At 37.8% G+C, this 19,741-nt stretch overlaps 1 protein-coding gene across 1 annotated transcript; it reads left to right on the top strand.

Annotated features, from left to right (window-relative positions):
- Positions 1–140: 140 nt before the first annotated feature.
- drd5a (dopamine receptor D5a) lies at positions 141–4,695 on the top strand. Its single transcript, XM_040029180.1, has one exon. It carries the CDS (start codon positions 602–604, stop codon positions 1,982–1,984), a length of 1,383 nt encoding a protein of 460 aa, XP_039885114.1. The 5' UTR covers positions 141–601; the 3' UTR covers positions 1,985–4,695.
- Positions 4,696–19,741: the final 15,046 nt, after the last annotated feature.

Genomic DNA, 19,741 nt, shown 5'->3' with positions numbered 1-19,741 from the left:
ATAAACCAGGCTATAACACTATCCATAACTGGATGAAAACCCGCAGCTGATAGGAAGTTTGTAATTGCTCTCTTTGGAGTACACACACACACACACACACACACACACACACACACACACACACACACACACACACACACACACACACACACACAAGAAAAAAATCCCTGAAAATGCCGAATGCTCTCTACCCAGTCCCGACGCAGTGGACTGCTGTGCGTAACATGCATGTGTTACGCACAGCAGTGTCAGTGTATGCGCACAGCCCTGGCTAAGTTAGTGTGTTGGGACTCCCTCCTTACCCACGCTACGCTCAGGATATATTGTGCAGAAAGCTTCAAAGTGGAAGCCAGGTCAGACGATCCGACCGTAAAGGCTGCAACATGCGCCCGCCACTACGTGCTGCGTTTCAGCCCCTCAGCGCACCTGACACGTCGCCTGGCTCACTTTTGACACGCGCAATTGTCTCGTTCCCTCTGTTTCGCACTCCACATGAGGCTGGCAGCCAGGCTGATCATTGGGGACAAAACGATGGCTGGCCGATAACTGAGCCCGTCCCCGCGCACGGAGCAATGGACTTCAGTTTTACTTGAAGAGGCAAATGGAGAATCCAGCAAAGTATCTCTCGTCAGTGCAGGGTATTGACTCTGCGCGGGCACCCCTCGGAGAGATTATGTGGAACAGTACTGAAACTGAGGCAAAAAGCGACGGGAGAAGGGATATGGTGGCACGCACAGTAACGGGCTGTCTGCTTTCTCTGCTTATCCTATGGACCCTGCTGGGGAACATCTTGGTGTGTTCCGCGGTGCTGCGCTTTCGGCACCTACGGACCAAAGTCACCAACATTTTCATCGTGTCCCTAGCGCTGTCGGATTTATTCGTAGCCGTCCTGGTCATGCCCTGGAAAGCTGTGGCAGAAGTAGCTGGCTATTGGCCGTTTGGCACTTTCTGTAATGTGTGGGTTGCTTTTGATATTATGTGCTCCACCGCCTCCATCCTTAACCTCTGCATTATCAGCGTGGATAGATACTGGGCCATCTCCAGTCCCTTCCGCTACGAGAGGAAAATGACCCAGCGAGTTGCCTTTGTTATGATTAGCATCACTTGGACGTTGTCTGTGCTCATTTCATTCATACCGGTCCAGCTAAACTGGCACAAAGCCAGCGGTGACGACATGGTTGGGGCGCACAACTCTTCCATAAGTAGGCAGGTAGAGGAAAACTGCGACTCCAGTCTGAGCAGAGAGTATGCGATATCCTCCTCCTTGATAAGTTTTTATATCCCAGTGGCAATTATGATTGTAACATATACCAGGATATATCGGATTGCGCAAATACAAATTAGAAGAATAGCCTCTCTGGAGAGAGCGGCAGAACATGCGCAAAGTTGCAGGACCAACAGAATAGAGTGCCAACACCACAACACACTGAAAACGTCGATTAAACGTGAAACCAAAGTGTTCAAAACTCTGTCGGTGATCATGGGTGTCTTTGTGTGTTGCTGGCTACCTTTCTTCGTTTTAAACTGCATGGTCCCGTTCTGCGACAGGCCGGCGGCGGACCGGGATGCGGGTCTTCCGTGCGTAAGCGAGACGACCTTTGACGTCTTCGTGTGGTTCGGCTGGACCAACTCCTCCCTGAATCCCATCATATACGCCTTCAACGCTGAGTTCAGGAAGGCCTTCGCCAGCCTCTTGGGCTGCCGCTATTTCTGCTCCAACACGCCAGTGGAAACTGTTAACATCAGCAACGAGCTGGTGTCGTATAACCAAGATACCCTCATCCACAAAGAAATCGCGAACGCTTATGTGAATATGATCCCCAATGTCGTTGAATGTATCGAGCATGAGGAGACTTTCGACAGGATTTCACAATTTTCTCACAACCACGAAAACGCCACCGACTCGGTTTGTGACCTGGAGGACTGCGAGGCAGACATCAGCCTTGACAGGATGTCACCATTCACACCCAATGGATTACACTGACTCCACACCTTGTCTCTCCCCGTGCGTAACTGGATGTATTGATAATAATTTCATTGTTCACTCAGCTCTTTGCCTCTTCACAGGAGGTTTCTGTGCAGCAGCCCTTGCTTCTGGGTTCAGGGCTGTCTTGGAACCCTCTAACGGACACTTAAGCAGGGGCATGTCTCTGCAGCCACAAGGCCAACCTGACATGAAATGTGATGTTGTCTTGTTGTCTGAAACAAATTTGATGTGTAGGTGTTTATTTAAATGACAAGTGAAGTCTGTGTTCCTTTGTTCAAGGTTCAGTGTTGCTAAAGCTGTTGTTTACTCAGAGGCTTTAATGGCATCATCGTCTAATGTCCATCATGACTGAGGGAAAATGTTTGTAAAAACAAGACTCTTTGCTGCTTAATAACTTCATGTGTATCCAGTGTTCGCCTTTCCACTGAGTATGAAAACTGGGGGAAAGCCTTACAGACAGTGAAACCAAGACAGTCAAATGCAGTTATTTCAGAGCCTTATAGCTTATTCAGATAACAGCTTTGAGACATAAAAGGAATGTGTCCTGTAGAATTCAAGTTACACGATGCCAAAATGCAGTATTAAAGCGTTTTGCCACTGCACCACCCCAGTGACTCTTCCAACATGCCTGGATGATAAAAATCACATAATCTAATGCTATAAATACAAAAAAAGGGGAATCTGTGTGCATTACTACTTTTTGTGATCATTTATTTCTCATTGAGGCCAAAACTACTGTAATGCTTCTGCTTTATGAGCCCAATTCAACTCTGACTGAAATAACTAAAAGGAGAAAGATTGACCAAAGACTTCAAGGAGAGCATTGATAGACACAACAAGGGTGCAGTGTTATGTCAGCTAGAGGAAATGTTACTATAGAAGCCTAAATACATGTGTGGCCATTGGCCCAACACAACTGGATGTCATGCATCACCTCTCCCACATTTCTCTCTTATCTTTGTACTGTACAGATGACCTGATCTGAATGTATACTACTGTCCTTTAAACAGTGAAGTGTGTCATCATTTGTCTAATAAAATGCTGTCATGCATCGGAGTGAGCTGGTATCTTCATGAACCCAATATTCACGTTAACGGGATTTCAGGTGGTTTCTGTGCAGCTTGGAGAATTTTATTTTAAGCATAACAGGAAGTGAGTTCATTCTTATGCACATCCACATCTGACCCGTTCTTTTGACATGTTTCTTCTTTTGGTATTTTGCATTCTTTGAACATCTTAACAGCTGAGATTGACAGGAAGTGTTGGCAGAGAAACAGCTAGTGAGGGGACATGACATGCACCAGAAGTGCACTCAAAATGAAGAACGTTGTGGTTACTTGGTTGCATGGTATACAAGCTGCTGCCCCACCAAGACTTGATTTGACCTGTCTTCCACAGGTTTGGCCAGCTGGTGTATTTTCTATTACACATGAAGAAAGGTTTGAAGTCACAGTTGTGTAGGTAAGGCAATACAAAGAGCAGAACATGGAAGCGAAGCAGCTCGTTTTTGTACTTACAATTTATTTGTCTGGAAAGCAATATTTTTTTATTTAATGTAGAAATCAATCAATGTTTAGACATCGTAAATAACATGATATCTGAAGCAAAAGTTTGAATCGCCAGAAACATCTGTTAGTTTAGCCTTTTTTTTCCAACAAAAGACAAAACCCACTATGTGAAAATCCCTTCATGGTTTGATCCCTGCATTTGGCACAAGTAAACAGAAAATGCTCCTTTTTGCCACAGTTATCTAGACTGATGCACTCCAACTCAATCATTCGTCTAAAATTGACTTCCGGAGTCTGGATACATCAACCTCCGGTTCAATGCTTTACTAGGCTTCAGGATGAGTGACAAGTATTGGCCAAAGGAATATGCGAATAGGGAGGGATTAACAATGCAATGACTGCCAGAGAGTACATAATGCATATCATAGCTGTATAAATCATCAACAAAAGAAAGTCTGTGGCAATAATTTAGATTCCTTCTATATCTGCAATACCACAAGGAAGCTATTTACCGCAACATGTTAATGTACAAAAAAAACACAAGATTATTAATTCCCAAATAACTTCATTTGCATTTTTTGAAAACTTTCTTTTTACATTGTATGAACTCAGGTTTTTAATATTAACCCTATTAACCCTGGCAGCATAAATCATTACCTGATTTATGCTGCCAGTGGTGGAAGAATTATTTAGACAGTGTACTTAAATGGGAACTCTACATTGGTAAGCAGCTTCCTGTAACCCACCTATTAAAAAAAGAACGTTTTTGTCTCTTGGCAGGGAGACGCAAACAGATTCTGCATGACATCTGTGAGTTTTGTTTGAGGTGTCACTTTAAGACACCAAGTTAAAAAAAACAAACAAACAGAAGAACATGCGGGGCTACTCATGTATGCTTGAGGTTATTTGCCATTATTGGCACCAGACATTCAAATTTCTGAGAAAACTGAAGCTGGTAAAATTGTGGGTAATACAAGCAGATTTTGAAAAGGAAGAAAACTGAGTAAAAAAAAAAAAGACTTTCAAGCTGCTTAAAGCACAAGCTTTATAGTCTGAGTCTGGTGACGTTAGAGGAGTCCAAAACTAAATAAGAGAAAACGCTGTAAAAATATGCAAAAGCATTTAACTTGAGTCAGTCATGCCTTCAAAATAATTTAAAAGCTGTAGTTGTATTTTAATTACTTAATCTAAATCAATCCACTGTATCGCGAGTTTATAACAGGCTTCCCATGTAAAATATAAGAAAATAGTGGAATAATGAGTACTATATTTACTTTGCTTGCTTAAATACTATTACTTATTTTGCTATATAATAAATCAAATATTAATTAAACCACTCAAAAATAGATGTTTTGATGTCTAAACAGTCACATTTTATTTCCTCTGCATTTCTTTTTTTTATTTGATAAGTGAATTAACGTTTTCAGTGTAGAATTAACTGCTAACAATTACAATAAAGTAAGACATGATAGCACAAAATGGAAAGATATACACTTTTGTTGGCCACACAGAATATCAAGACATAGCTGAAAATTTATAATTCAACAACACTAAAAAAACAGGAGTTTAAAGCCTCATTGCATGTCTCAAACCTAAAGTTATAACTCAAGTGATGGAGGAAAAAATAATCTACGTCCACACAGATATCCAAATGCGCTCTAAATGACACAGCTGTTCTTCTGCAAAGTATCTCCCTTGACACATTTTTCTTTTCTTTTTTGTTAGAAATTAAGTTATGTTCCCTCATAAGAGAAAATTTCACACAGATGCCAGGGGAATACAATTAAATGACACTGAGAAGAAAGCCTGTTATAACTGGAGCCCTGAGGCTGCGCTTCAATGTTATACTAACCTACCACCTCCTTCCCATTGCTGGTCAGTGTTTCTCTCATTTGGATGAAAGGCGGGTGATGGCAGGAGGGGACTGATAAAACAGGCTGCATCTGACAGAATTGGAAAGTAGGTGATACCTCAGCAAGAACACATCAGACTTTGACTGATGATTTAGCAGTGACTGGTACCATCATATTCAGGGCTTAAGGAGTGATGCACTTTGACCCTTCATTTTTCATTAATTGCATCAGGGGTATAATTAAAGTAGAAGGTTTTGATGTCAGATTTCCTGGGTCATGACATCTACTTGAACTGACACAGGAGTAAAACATATTTAAGGCTTTTTTTAAGCATTCATTCATTAAATGAGTGAAAAACAGGGAAGTAGAAGAATTCCAGGTTACGAGCTGTTTATTCATTCTCTGTGCTGTGCCATTGCAGTGGGGAACAGATTTGAAAGGTGGTTTGACCTCGATATACAGGCATGACAGGAGAGCTGGAGAGGAAGTAGAGGCAGGCTTTAGGGGGGTTACACCATCCGTCAGGACACATTCATCAAAATCACTCTGCACGCACGCACACACGCACACGCAGCCAGCCACATGAAGCACACGCATTCAGAACATTCAAAACCACCGCTACAAGAGATTTGCTCGAATCTGTCTTTTTTACCTTGCTAGAAAGTAGACACTACTTTTTTTTCATTTCACTCCCTCACTGGGTTCTCAGCATGTCTTTTTCCTTATTCTTCAGAAGATTTCAGTCACCTTAGAAAAAGCAGAAGAGGCAGTTGTTTCTTTTCCTTTTTTGAATGGTGTGAGCTGCAAGCAGGGTAAAAGGGCCCTTTAATGACCCTAACTCAAACCTGGCCTGTATTGTGGGATAACCCATCACTACCTACAGATGGCAGTTTCAAAATCACGGACAAGTTCCAAAAAACGTCGAAAATTAAGTATTAAGCTACGCAGCTTTGTTGACTTTTTTTTTTAAACTGAAAGACATGGCTGACTGTGTCACTGCTTCAAACACTGTTTACGTGAAGAAAAAAGTGTTCCCTTTGAAAATATTAAACAGCTACAAGCATGTTTTAGAAGGAAAACATCAGTAAAGAGTGCAACAACAATAAAAATAAATGGCAGAAAATTTGCAGCGGCGGTAAACAGTGTTTATCTAGCAGCTGATGTGAACATCAAACTTCTTCAAAAAAAGATTCAAAAAGAAAATGCATGATGCAATGTTGATGCTTTTTACTGGAATTTCTCCACTGACACTTCAGGGTAGCTGCGCGATCACAGGAACCCACCAAAGGAAATTGGACATGACAAGTGACAGCCAGGAGGTGAGCACAGGTAACATTTGGCAGGAATTAATATCATGATTTTTTATTTTTTTAATTTAAAGAAGAAAGGCTATGCTGTGCAATGCTTGTTTAGGTCTGCTACCATGATAGAAGTCACTGATTGATACCAGTGTGACTCAGTTCTGAGTTAGCCTCGGGGTAGAGTGGGCTTGAAATAAGTTTGACTGTATTTTTCTAGGAGACTATAATTTGCATTCGTCTACCCCAAGAGTGCAGTAGACTGGTTTGATAATATAGATCAGTATAACATTTCTGAGTGAAATCTCACTAATATTAATGTCTCTCCATCTTATTCCTTCACTTTTCGTCCTACACCGACACTGTCATGTTCCACTCAGACAATGACTCTTTCAACTCCACCAAAGTTTTAACAATTGCATGTTTTTTCTTCTTGAGAAAAAAAAAAGACTTAGGCTGTCTTTTGAACTGAAAGAAGAACTAAAGAAGCGCTCTCTTTCAAAATCACCAAAACACTGTTGCATACCTGTATTAGAACAGTTCAACTTTGAAGATCAGACATTCCTCTCTGACACTTTCTTTTAACTGTTGCTGCCATACCATCCTTTTCCTCTCTCTGACGCAGTCTGAGGTTTTGAGTTACTCTGGTGAGCTTGAATGCAGAGACTGACTGGTGTCTATTTCCCCAAAAGGCTCCAGGTCCTGCACAAACTCTCACGTGGGCAGAGCAAAACAGGTGATGTTGAGGCAAGACTCAGTTTGGAGTGTTTGTGGTTTCAGTACAAACAGTTTCTCTCTGAAGGAGAGGGACAGAACAGGAAATAGTCAAAAAATACAAGAACAAGAATGTACACTTTTAAGGGGGAAAAGTAGTTGCCAGTATTTATTTATTTATTAGAATTAGCCAAATGCTATTATTCGAAATATTATTCTGTTATACTGTTGTTGTGATTTGGTGCTATATAAATAAAACTGAATTGATAGGAACACAACAACAACTCAAATAACAACTTGTTACAACAAAAGGTATGCACAAGAGCACATCTGAATGCACAATGCATCAAACCTTAAAGCGGAGACAAACATATATTAACATTTTAACAGTGAGGAAGTCTGATAAATTATTTTTCATAAGGGCCATCTGGATGTGCAACATAGCATCTTACCAACGCACAGACTGGCTGGAGTCGTTTTTTTCATGACAGTAATGCTGTCTGTACCAGACATTTAGTGACTTCTACTGAAGGGATCCTGATCAAGTGCCAGTATAGAGCAAGTTTGAAGCCAGATTGCTCTCATTTGGAAAACAAAACAAAGTTTACAGATGGCTGACATTGTGAGCAGCCAACATTACAATGTACTAAAAAAAGAAAGGGATTCTATATAACTATGAATAAAATATTAATAAATACTGGCCGATCCTCAGAAATGTAGAAAATCATGCTGCTTATAATAATAAAAAAAAACCCCAAAAAAACCAAATTAAAATATCTTTTTATTGTGAGAAAAGATCCCTGTTCTTGCAGCGCTTATAAAAAAACCCCAGAAAACACTGAACTGACAGGGCCTCTTCTTATAATTAAAACAGCTCTATCACAATAAAGAGATAAAAAAAATCCCACTGTTGTAATCATGGCATGGTGAGTCATAATTATGAGACCCTCTTTTGAAAATATTGTGGTAATTTCTGCATATGCAAAAGTTATAATTACATGATTTTTTTTCCATTGATAACTGAGGACGAATTATTGTTTCTTTCCATAATCTTCCTCTGAGAGGTGAAAAATATTCACGCAATCAGTTGCGGAGAAATCAGCTACTGAAAACTGTATTCAGGTTTAAATAGTCGTGTGTCAGTGTAATTTAATCGTTTCATCAAAATGACCACTATGTGAATCACCTGCCAGACTCCATATGGGAATGAAAGCCCTGAGGCAAGTGTTATGTAGTTTTACAAGGAGGATGAAAGCATAAAATGGAAAATGCTGCATGGAGAGCAATGATGCAGTGCTCTTATGTACAAACATCTGAGCTTTAAGTCAATACTTTAAGATCTGGTGGTTATAAATAAATAATGTGTGGATCTTTTGCTCTGTGACTCTTCATCGCCTTGTATTTTGTTATTGTCATCTAGCAGACGTCGTTCAGATAAATCTGCTCTGTGGAAAATTGGAGTTCACGCGACACGGTCAGGTGCACATTTGTAACACTTTGCAATTGAACAGCAAGAGTCCATCTATCAGCTAAGACTGACTGTTAATTATGGACACAAATAATTTCATTTGTTTCAGTTTGAGCTGTCTCCCTCACATCGTGATGTGACTTTTAAATACTTTGCAAGGAGATATTTTAATTGATCTTACAACCCTATATTAAAAGCTTTGAATGTAAATAAAAACGTGCAATGATTTATAAATTGCCAAAACTTTTACACTATAAGCTATTGCACTTGGACTTATTTTAATTTTGTAGATGATCACTTTAATTCATGTTACTAATTAAGTTGCCAATATTGTTTTATGACCTTGTAGATTAAAATATATGAAATGATTTCAGCTACAGCACTTTATTATTTGTTTTATGTACAACATTTTGCTTGTTACGGCTTCTTGTAAAAGGTGTTACTGCTGCTACTGCTTATGTTGGGACTGGTCCGACTGTAGAAGTCGCTGAGTAATATTTAGATATAAGAGAAGAGTGAAAACAGTCAAGTTAACACTTTCCTGTTTTGTTACTATTTAATGCAAAAGATCTACATCTAATAAAAACTCACTACCTATATTGTAGCTGTCTTGTGTGGTTTTTCAGATCTTTTGGGTTTTGTTGAAAGGAAGTTTTTTTGATCTCACTTTTGGTTTTTAGGCCTAATGAAGGTCTCCCTCACTTGCACTTTCTTGGGCCTTGTATTTCAAATTACAGCGAAAAGCTATAAGACACAAATTCAATACTTTATGCTCCATTTGTCATGAAATAACAAGGGAACAAGCCTCACCTGGCCATGAAACTGCCTGTCAGTCAAGTGTCAAATTATTTTGGAGACCTTGAAAATGAGGGACTATGTAAGGAAAAAAGGAAAGAAAGGATGTCTGGAATATATAAACAGTTAATTCATTTTTGGGGGTAAAAACCTCTTGCATAAAGCTGAAAGTCTGCATGTCAATCACATCCTAATTGTTTCTTTTTCAAATCCATCGTGGGACTAAAGGGACAGGGGACTAAACTACAAAGATTGTGTCTTTTGTTGGGTCCAACAAAAACATGGTGTCCACAATAAAACTAAACATGTAAAAAATACACATTATATTATTTGATTATTTATTTTAAATGTATACAATTAGGACAAATAACTAAAATCCAAAAATAGCATGTATATTTTGATCTTATTTAGGAATTTTAGAGATTTAAAAGAAAAATCATTTATGTTTCAGCATAAAATCATCCCTGGAGCTTTTATGATAGCGGCGCGCTTTTGCTTTATTTAAGAAACAGTTATCCCTTTGAAAGTGCAAAAATAAATGTTATTACCCCCACACAAAAAAACACAGACACAGATAAGAAATCAGGAGGGGGACAAAGTCACAGTACTGCAAATAATCGTTTACTTTCATATAAATGTCATCATTTTGCTGTGGACACTGAATTGCAAAAGAGACTGTATGAAAAGTGTCATTCCCTTCCAGTTTTATACATTCAATGTTTAGAAGAGTTTAAAATATTAAATGTGCTATAATTTATGGAGGGAAACAGATATTTCGTGTAAATCTGTAATTTATATAGGTATATCAGAGGACACTCCAACTAAGCTATAAAATGTTTTAATAAGAACAAATAAATGTCTGTGGGGTTTCGAAGATGTCTGAAAATGAAACTTCACTTCTTTGAGGGCAAAACTGTAAAATAGATTTTTCAGCTGTTTACATTCCTGGTAGTTCTGGTGAAGCCATCTCTGGTACAAGATTTTAAAAGAGAGGTATGTGTCAAAGGAATTCCTCTATTGTAAGTTTTTCATGATACAGAAAACATTAAACAAAATTCATTTCTTAACCATGCTCACCAGACACTTTACTAGGTACACGTGGCTAGATTCAGGCTGAACTCCCCTTTGTTTTTAGAACTGCTTTAGTTCTTCATGACATTGATTCAATAAGATGGTAGAAACGTGGATCAGAGACTTTGGTCCATATTGACATGACAGCATGATATACAGCTATATATCCAGCACCTGTCTGGCTATCTGATACCAACAAGCATATCACATTTACCTAGATCACCTTTGTAATTTGAAGACGTCTTGGCCATATCTCCATGGATAAATACAATGGTTTGCTGCCAAACCAATGTATTGGTTAATTAGATATTTCTGTTAACGGGCAAATGAACAGGCATACCTAACAAAGTGGCTGGTGAGTGTATACCCTAAAACACTTTAAAGAAATACAAGACCTTGGATGATGCCCTCATCTTCTCAAGGGAAAGGACTCAGCACTTCCCGTAACACAGGTCATCCCTGCAGGTTAACTGCACACAAAGGTGATGGTGCAATCTCGCAACGAGACAATGACAAATGGGACAGCACTTGGAGACTTAAAGCACTGATTATCATAAAATCTATTATTCCATAGCAGACCTGTATGAGTCATAGTCTCTTTCTGGTCTGATCTCCTCCTGTGATGATGGGCAGAAGCAGAAGAGTGAAACTTTGTTCCAGCTGCTTTAATTGGACCAAACTGAGTTAGGCTCTGCTGAGAGTGCATTTAAGAAATTATCTCTGTGAGCAGTATGACAGTTTCTGGTGTGATTATATGATTTAGTGCAGTTATTTGTCTTTTGGCTCTAACATGTACTCTACTTAACAAAGCTCATTTAGCTTCATTCAGTCATGTTACTCTTAGTTTACTTGTTAATGTACACAGTGCCTTTATAACAGCTGTTATACAATTAATTGTATATTTATCATTACCGGTGTTGCAAACAAATATGCTGTAATTTGCTTGTCCTGAAGTATGAGTCAAACATAAATTCAGACAGGGAATTATTTTTGCTTTCTTTTTCTTTTCATAAATTATGTTAAAAATAACAGCAACAGCAATGTGTGTGTTCATGAATATGGCTACTAAATAAAATTATTAGGTCTTGAAGATTTGTGTCTTAATGAGGTATGTGCATACTGTTATTTGAAGTAACAGTCACTTTTGTTAGAGCTTTATATATATATATAACATATATAAAGCTCATCACATATATGTGTTGGTATTTTTCAAGTAGTAGTTTGTTTCTGGTAAATAATCTCACAGTGTGAACTATAATCCCTTTGATTTGAGCCCCGTAGTCGCAATAACAAATCACACATTTAGAGTAATTAATTGTAGAGGATAGATTAATACCATAAACCCACCTTTTAATTTGACTGTTTTTTTTTTTTTAACTTATCTGTCATTGTCTTTAAATCTGGTTGACAATTTATTTATTTATTTATTTTTAAAGTATAATTTGCAAACAGAAGAATATTCTTCACATTGTTATGGATGGGCATGAGTGAAGACCCCACTTTAAACTGCAAAGGACAAGCTCTCTAAGTGCTCTAAAAAACTGAAACCAACGTGACATTTTAGATGAACAGAGAGATACTTAAGTCTGTTTGTACTCATGAAATCCTCATAATGCTTAACATTATACCCTTGCAGTTAGCTTTTATATAAGCAGTGCGCTAACAGCTAACAGCACAGGTCAACACATACTTATAGCTATAGGCAGCAAGATATGAAGTTTGTCCTCAACTGTGTTGACATTACAACCTGTAATAACAGAGTAATTACATATAATACCATTTGAAACCCTTCTGACAATACCTATAATACACGTGATTTAAAATGACAGATTACTTCCTCTTATGCTCTAAACATCATCTCTTTGCTCCTCTCTACATTACTATGCACTGTACTAGTTCAGATTAGGCAAACATCCACTCACTCCACTACTTTATCTACTTCCTAGCTGTAGGGTTTGCTTTGACAGCTCCATGACAACTTTGACCAAAGTTACATGTAATCCTTGGGGCTCAGGGAGTCCTGTGTGAAAGTGGCTAATCCCACCGGTGCCTCTAATAAGGCAAGCCTCGCCAAAATTATTCAACAATGTCAATATTTTCCTCCCACATCACTTCACTATCCTGCTTATTACTCAGTTAAGCTCCAGCAAAGGGCACCTTTTTGTCTGAGAGGGAATTGACTAAAACTCCAAAAATTAAAAATTCATGAACAATTAACCTGATCCGTGACTGAAGTTTACTTATTCTGATTAAACAGTTGCTGCGGCACATTACGGTGATACTTTCAGAGTCAAAACGTTTTGCATACAATGGTGTAGTGTGGCAATACTGATGGAAAGGTAAGAAAAGTACGGTCAGATATAAATCCAACATGCAATACCAGCTGCAAAGCTGCAACATGCAAAGTGTGCTGAAGGATAAACGTGCTCATGCAAAATACTGACTTTCAAGTTCATTAGAACTATACAAACTTTATAAACTACAGTTTCATATATGTTTGCACATGTTTCAATAAATTTTTCAATTTTCCTTTCAAAGTTTAAAGAAATGAAGGCTCAGAAGCTTTCCACACTACTGTATACAAAATGTAAAGACATGAGTTTAAAATGAAAGCTGGCTCCACTGTCTGGGCCTTTGTTTCAGCAGATTGCAGTGAATAGTCATGCACCTTAGTTTGATTTCAGCAGTTTCCTGCAATATTTCCATCTGCTTGCATATAAAGTTATTTTATTCATGAAGCAAACAATTGTTTTTTTGGATTAATGCTCTCTACAGAAACAGGATACTGTGATTGCCTCTACATGCAAGGAGAGAGAGAGAGAGAGAGCGAGTATGTCAACAACCTTCAATTCAATTCCCATTAGACACTAATTGTTTAGATTAGTGATCTCAGCTTCTTAGTCTGCAGCTTATGCTGACCGAATCCATGCATTTGCAATCTGAAATAGTTTCCTGCTTGTTACTAATTGCTATTCAGTCCCCACAAGACCACAACTCATGACGCCATTGATGCGTCAGGTACGTACTGTACTGTATCCTGTTTCCTCTGGTCCCCACAGTGATCAGGTAATTACTATCAAAATCAGATCCACTGACAAACAACAAAACATTTACTGGTGGAATTACATTGGATTTGGTAATAACTGAATATATCATTAGTCTTGAACAGTGAGGTGAAAATGCAATATTATCCACCAGGCGAACAAACCACCCCGGGTCAAGTAGTTTTATAATGTGAAACGTCATGAAATGCAGAATATAATCATCACACATGAGTCTCGTGTGTTGATCATGCCTGCATGGTAACACAAAAAACCAAAAGTCTTTGTATTTTGTTGAACACACTCAGAACATTTTATAGTTTTGTTTGTTTGTTTTATTTTGTTTTTGTTTTGGTTCACTTGTTTGCTTTTTATGGTGACATCTGTTGATCTTGGAACCACGGCATTCCTATTTTTATATTAGTACAGAATAATAGCATTATTCTACTTACCTCTGAAGAAACATGCATCTAGATGAAGAAAGTAATAAACCACAAGCAATTACATCAACATAATTTTTTACAACACTTCAAAGAGAATGCCAAAGATAGCAGGTAAAAAAATTTCTTTTATACGTAGTGCTGAGTATAAATAATTCAATTGGTTCTGTAGCTAGGGAGCAAATTAAATGTCTGATAAGGAATAATTTCTGGAGAATCCGCTCGCAATCTAAGCAGAGGCCTACTTCTCACACTGTGTCATCATTGAAGTGGCTGGGTGAAGGTGACAGAGAGCAGAGGTGGTGCTGCCTCTCTGAGTGTTGACCTGTGATGACTGAGGAATCGGTGGCAGGTTAGTGGATGCTGGCTCGGGCTTTGATGACCTCTAATATTAAGGAATCAGGTTGCAAGCCTTTTCTGGTAGCACGGTAGCAGATAATTATGCACCCGTGTGTGGGCCTAAAGAAATTAATAAGTAAATAGATAAATAAATAACTTAGCAAAAATGTAAACAACCCAGCCTCACCCTCTACACCCTGCCTCACCCGCCCCACCTTCTTAATGAACAGCTAGCAAAACATTTCCAGTAATTTTGACCTTGTTGGATTATTATGTATTTAATATATTGAGCTGTTTGAATGTATTTAACCTGTTTTCTTCCAGTTTTGACTGCTGTGAAACAATAATTTTTCCAAGTTTTGGGATAAATACATTATATCTGACTTAATTTGATGCACAGTCTTTATATGAGGCAAAATGGGTGCAAACCATAACCTGAAATTTAACACTTGCATATGGGAGTGATGTTGGCATATCTTCCTCTCCAAGCAGGAACAATCTTAAAAGTTCTTTTAGCACTAGATCCATGAATTCATTCTTCATCTATAATGACTTCAAAGGCAGCTGCCTAATATCTACTGTTATGTATCTCTTAGTCATTGATGGATGTGTTATTTTATCCATAACAACCTTAGTTTCGGGGTGGCTGGAGAGAAGAATTATTCTTAATCAACCGAAGAGTGAAAAAAAAAGCAGGAAAATCTACGACCTGACTGCAAGAAGCATTTCATGGTTTCAATAAATAATAAATAAGTTCAGTGCTTCTCATTTCTGACACTATAAAGATCGTATGATCAGCAGTGCAAAACATTTCCTTGACAAATAGAGCTTGATATTACTCCACCATGGTGCAGTTCCCATGGAGCTGTCAAATTATTCTGTGTAAACTACTGCTATACAATAATTAAATAATAAATACAAAAAATACAAAAACTAAATTTCTAGAAAATAGAAACAAAAAAAGAGGATGCTATTAGTCTTTAAAGAACACAACACTCAACTATTTATCAAACTAAACCCAGTCAGGAGCTTAAGTTAATATTTTAATGCACTCGCTATTGAACAAATAAACAAATGGAAATATAATAAATGGAAGAGAGTGCAGGTTTGACATTTATATGGACTTGTGATTTCCAGAGACAGATGTCTCATGACAGCTTGGAACTAGGAGGGAAGTCTTTGTCCCCCACATTTTAAATAAACATTACAAATACGTTTAAATTGCTGTGGTGTTTGTAACACTGTTTTAGAAAGATATAAAAAGAAAGAAATTCATTCCCTTATCACTTTGCTGCAACTCAGTTGCTTAAAGTTTTCAGTCATGGCATTAATACAGAGGATTTACTTCACTAGTTTGATCAAATAGATAATTTGGAGAAATCCTTTTTACTGTGACAGCTGCATGCTTGTTGTACAAGCAGCACACAAAAAGCATTAAATACTGAATGTAACAAGCATGACGTGTTGTGTGGGATCTGGCTGTGGGTGCTATTAATGTTAGCAGTAATAAAGTTAGCAGACATGCCCATTCTTCTTCTTTTCTTTTCTTTTCTTTTCTTTTCTTTTCTTTTCTTTTCTTTTCTTTTCCAAAACTAAACACACTATTTAAGTGGGTATTAAATACATGACAAGGACTCACTTTTTCTTACTACAAACCTGCTGTATATGTAGCTGGAAATGCAAGCTGAAGAATAACTAAAATAGCTGCCTATATGGTGATAATTCATTTGTCCACTGAAAAATAAGGTCTAAATTTAAGGGTCTTTTTGTGTTGCCTTACTCTTTGAGTCCTTAAATGGCCTGTGGCTCAGTAAAGAGGAGTGTGAAACTAGAAACCTCAGCTGTGTAAACCTTTGTAGGGCTAGGAAAGTTAATACACTTTCCTCCCTTTAGGATTTCAAATGCTACGTGGACAAATAATCTAGAAACTGTAACATGGAGTTTCCCATTATTTAGTTTTTCTCAGGAACTAAATACAAACATAAACTGACATTTTATTAGCAAGTCATCCTTATTGTCTTCTTATCAATTGAACCAATTACTTAAACTGGATACATCATCAACCACCAAGTACTGGTGGGATTGAATTACGTAGTGAAACAAAGTACTATTTTCAGTGTAATCCTGGGTTTGTTGCTGAATGACTGCTTCATCTTATGTTTTTTTGTGTACAAGGGCACATTATGTGTTGACACTGATGTCCTAAGTGGGCCCCAGGGAGAGCTTCTGTGTCTTTCTTAAATATACTAGGGCAACATGTAATATGACCATTAATGTGGTTGAACCCATGACTGCTGACCAGAGAACAAAGATCTTCAAGAACTTCATTCAACCAGTCAGCTCAATCAACTAAGAATACAATGCTAAAACTATAATAATAACATATAGAAACCCACTTTTAAAGTTGAGACAGTCTTCTAAATGTAAATAAAAAACAAAATGCAATGATTTTAAAAACGGACTTAATTCCAATAAAGTAAGGAAAACAAATGTTAGAACTAAGAAAATAAGACAAATATTAGCTCATTGTGATTTTAAATGCAGTAACACAACTTTTTTTTTTTTAGGTTATTTTTAACAAAAGGCTGGAATAGTAAGAGGGACAAAAAAAGTGAGTTTCTCAGACATAAAGATGAGCAGAGATTCACCAATCTTTTGCATGCAAAAGATGTATATAAAATGTGAAATAATGTCAGAATAATGTTCTTCAGTTTAAAATTGTGAAGAACATTTCATTATACTAAGACCCTACGACAATACAAAGAAAACTCCCTCAATCAGTCTCCCAGATGGTGACAACGGGAAGGAAAAACTCCCTTTAACAGGATGAAACCAGCAGAACCAGGCTCAGGGAGGGACGGCCATCTGGCATGAACCTGAACCTAGACACACCACAGCTTTATCACAATAGTATAATCAAAAGCAGTGCAAAGAAGTATGGCAACAAAATTTTCTGTATAAAACTGTATAAAATAAGAGAGATAATAGGAAAGAATTGAACGTGTTTTATCCGTGTTTGAGGTATTTGGCGGTTAAACTTTGATGTCCCATCACAGCAGAACAGAGGCCCATCAGTGATAGGGAGCCTAGACAATGGTGGTGTAGATGAAGATGGTGGCTTGAATGGAGACCGAGTGAGGAGGGAGAGGTGGTGATGTGAAGGAGCTCGGTAGCACGAAGATGTCTGCAAGCGAGGATGACAGATACACAGTGAATGCTGATTGGCCTGAAGAAAGCTGGGTGAAAAATAATTGGACTAGATCTGTGATGTCACAATCAGCTTGACAGTGTGAGAAAGTGGAAGTGTGGAAAAGCTTCAATTCTTTGTTATCTTCTCATGAGCTTCATTAGATCATGACTGACTGCTGCCTTAGTCAGCATGACAGGTTCACAGAGGTGGTTAAACAGCGTGTATTTTCTTCTCTGTTAACATTTAGCTGAAGCCAGGAGGCACTTCGTGTTGCTGCAGAGCACATAGAGTGAGAGCTCAGTTGAAAGAGTTAAGTTGCTGCAGGGTGTAAGACATTGTATGTCACATTTTGTGAACAAACATCCACCATATGCAATGACTTCATGGTGTCTCGTGTCTTCGTGCTATGTAGCACTAAACTATTTGGTCAATTGCTTTCATTACAAATGAATGGACAGATAAGATGATAGGGTCAGTCTTCCTATCAGCTTTCTGGCAATAAAAATAATAAATACATTACATGATACAGTAATACTAAATATCTGAAAAATAACTAAAATATAAAAACTAACATATTTGACATATAAATATGTTAAATCTTTAACATTTTTGGTATTAGTATAATTATTTTTAGTATTTATTTTCTTGTGGTCCATTTAATTTATTCAGCTCCAGGCATAGTGGTCACTGATGAACAAAAATATGAAACAGAATTGGCTAATTTCCATCTGATCCCTTGTTAAATGCTTCATTATAAAGTTAAATGTAAGAGTCATGTGTGGCAGGCAGGATTTGGACCCAAATGCATAACAAAAAAAACAGCTTTAATGGGAACAAAATACGGAAAAAAGGCTGGCCAGGAAGAAGAAACAAAAGCAGAAAGACACAGAACGATGAGGGATGAACAGAGTCAAACTGAGGGAATAAATACAAAAAGGCGATGAGAGCAAACAACAGACGTCTGTGAGGACAGATGACAGTGGACAAAATAAAACAGACTGTAACTTAACTCGGGAACAGAAACATGGACTTGACAGAGAACAAAAACAAACTCAGGGACTTAACTATGACTACAAATTACAAAAGGAGACTAAAGCAGGACTGAAAAGAAAATCACAAAAAAGAAACTAAGTGGAAAGATACAAAGGTGAAAATATGAACCACAGGCAAACTAATAAACAACCTGAATATATTTAACCATAACACTTGAATGACCAAAAAGCACAAAACACTGGGCAAAAAACACTCATGACCATGACAGTAAGGTTAAATGCAATTGAAACCTCATAATGTTGTTCTACCTTTTAGCGAATGAGCATATTGTCGTGTAATACTTTGGCATTTCTCCCAGTTTCATAATTATACAGCTCAGGCTCAGGTCATTCACTCACTGGAAGATAAAGACACTTGGTCTAGCATCTTTGTTATGTACGTAAATGTGAGATATTGACAATGTGCAATCAATTAGAATGGAAAAGTATTACTTAAAGCAACCCACTTACTATGCGCCTGAGTGTTGTCCTAAAGAAAAGCTGTGGCTTCAAGGTGATCCTGCTTTTATTGCTTGTGATTTTGTTGACCCAGGAAAAATAAGAAATTCTTGCAGACAGGCTTTACTTCGGATAAATGTTTCTGCTGCTCAGAGCATTTCTTGCTTTTCACGTTATATTTTGGTGTCTGAGTTATCCAGGACTTGGTTTCAAAATTGATCCGCTTGTCTATTCATGCCTTTGTAATTTTCTTGTCATTGTATGACTTGATAATCTTTTCAATCCCTTTTGATTGTTTTGTCTTTGACCTTATGTTTTCAGCTTTTCTTGCTTCTCAGAGCCACTGCCAATACCAAACAATCTGTAAAGCTTCAACAGAGTTTTTGATAATCATTGATTTGATTGATTGATTCTCTTCTGAAACAAAAACACAAGCCTTCAAACAGCGGCCCTAAACCTTTTCAGTGCAACATTCGCACAACAGTCAAGATAGCGATGTCCAGAAACACAACAAATTGAACTGGACTTGTTGGTCAATTGTGTCTGT

This window comes from Simochromis diagramma, unplaced genomic scaffold, assembly GCF_900408965.1.
Source record: "Simochromis diagramma unplaced genomic scaffold, fSimDia1.1 OVJJ01000483.1, whole genome shotgun sequence".
NCBI classification, from domain to species: domain Eukaryota; kingdom Metazoa; phylum Chordata; class Actinopteri; order Cichliformes; family Cichlidae; genus Simochromis; species Simochromis diagramma.
The sequence above is the reverse complement of the archived record's forward strand: the minus strand, read 5'-3'. Positions and strand labels throughout refer to the sequence as shown.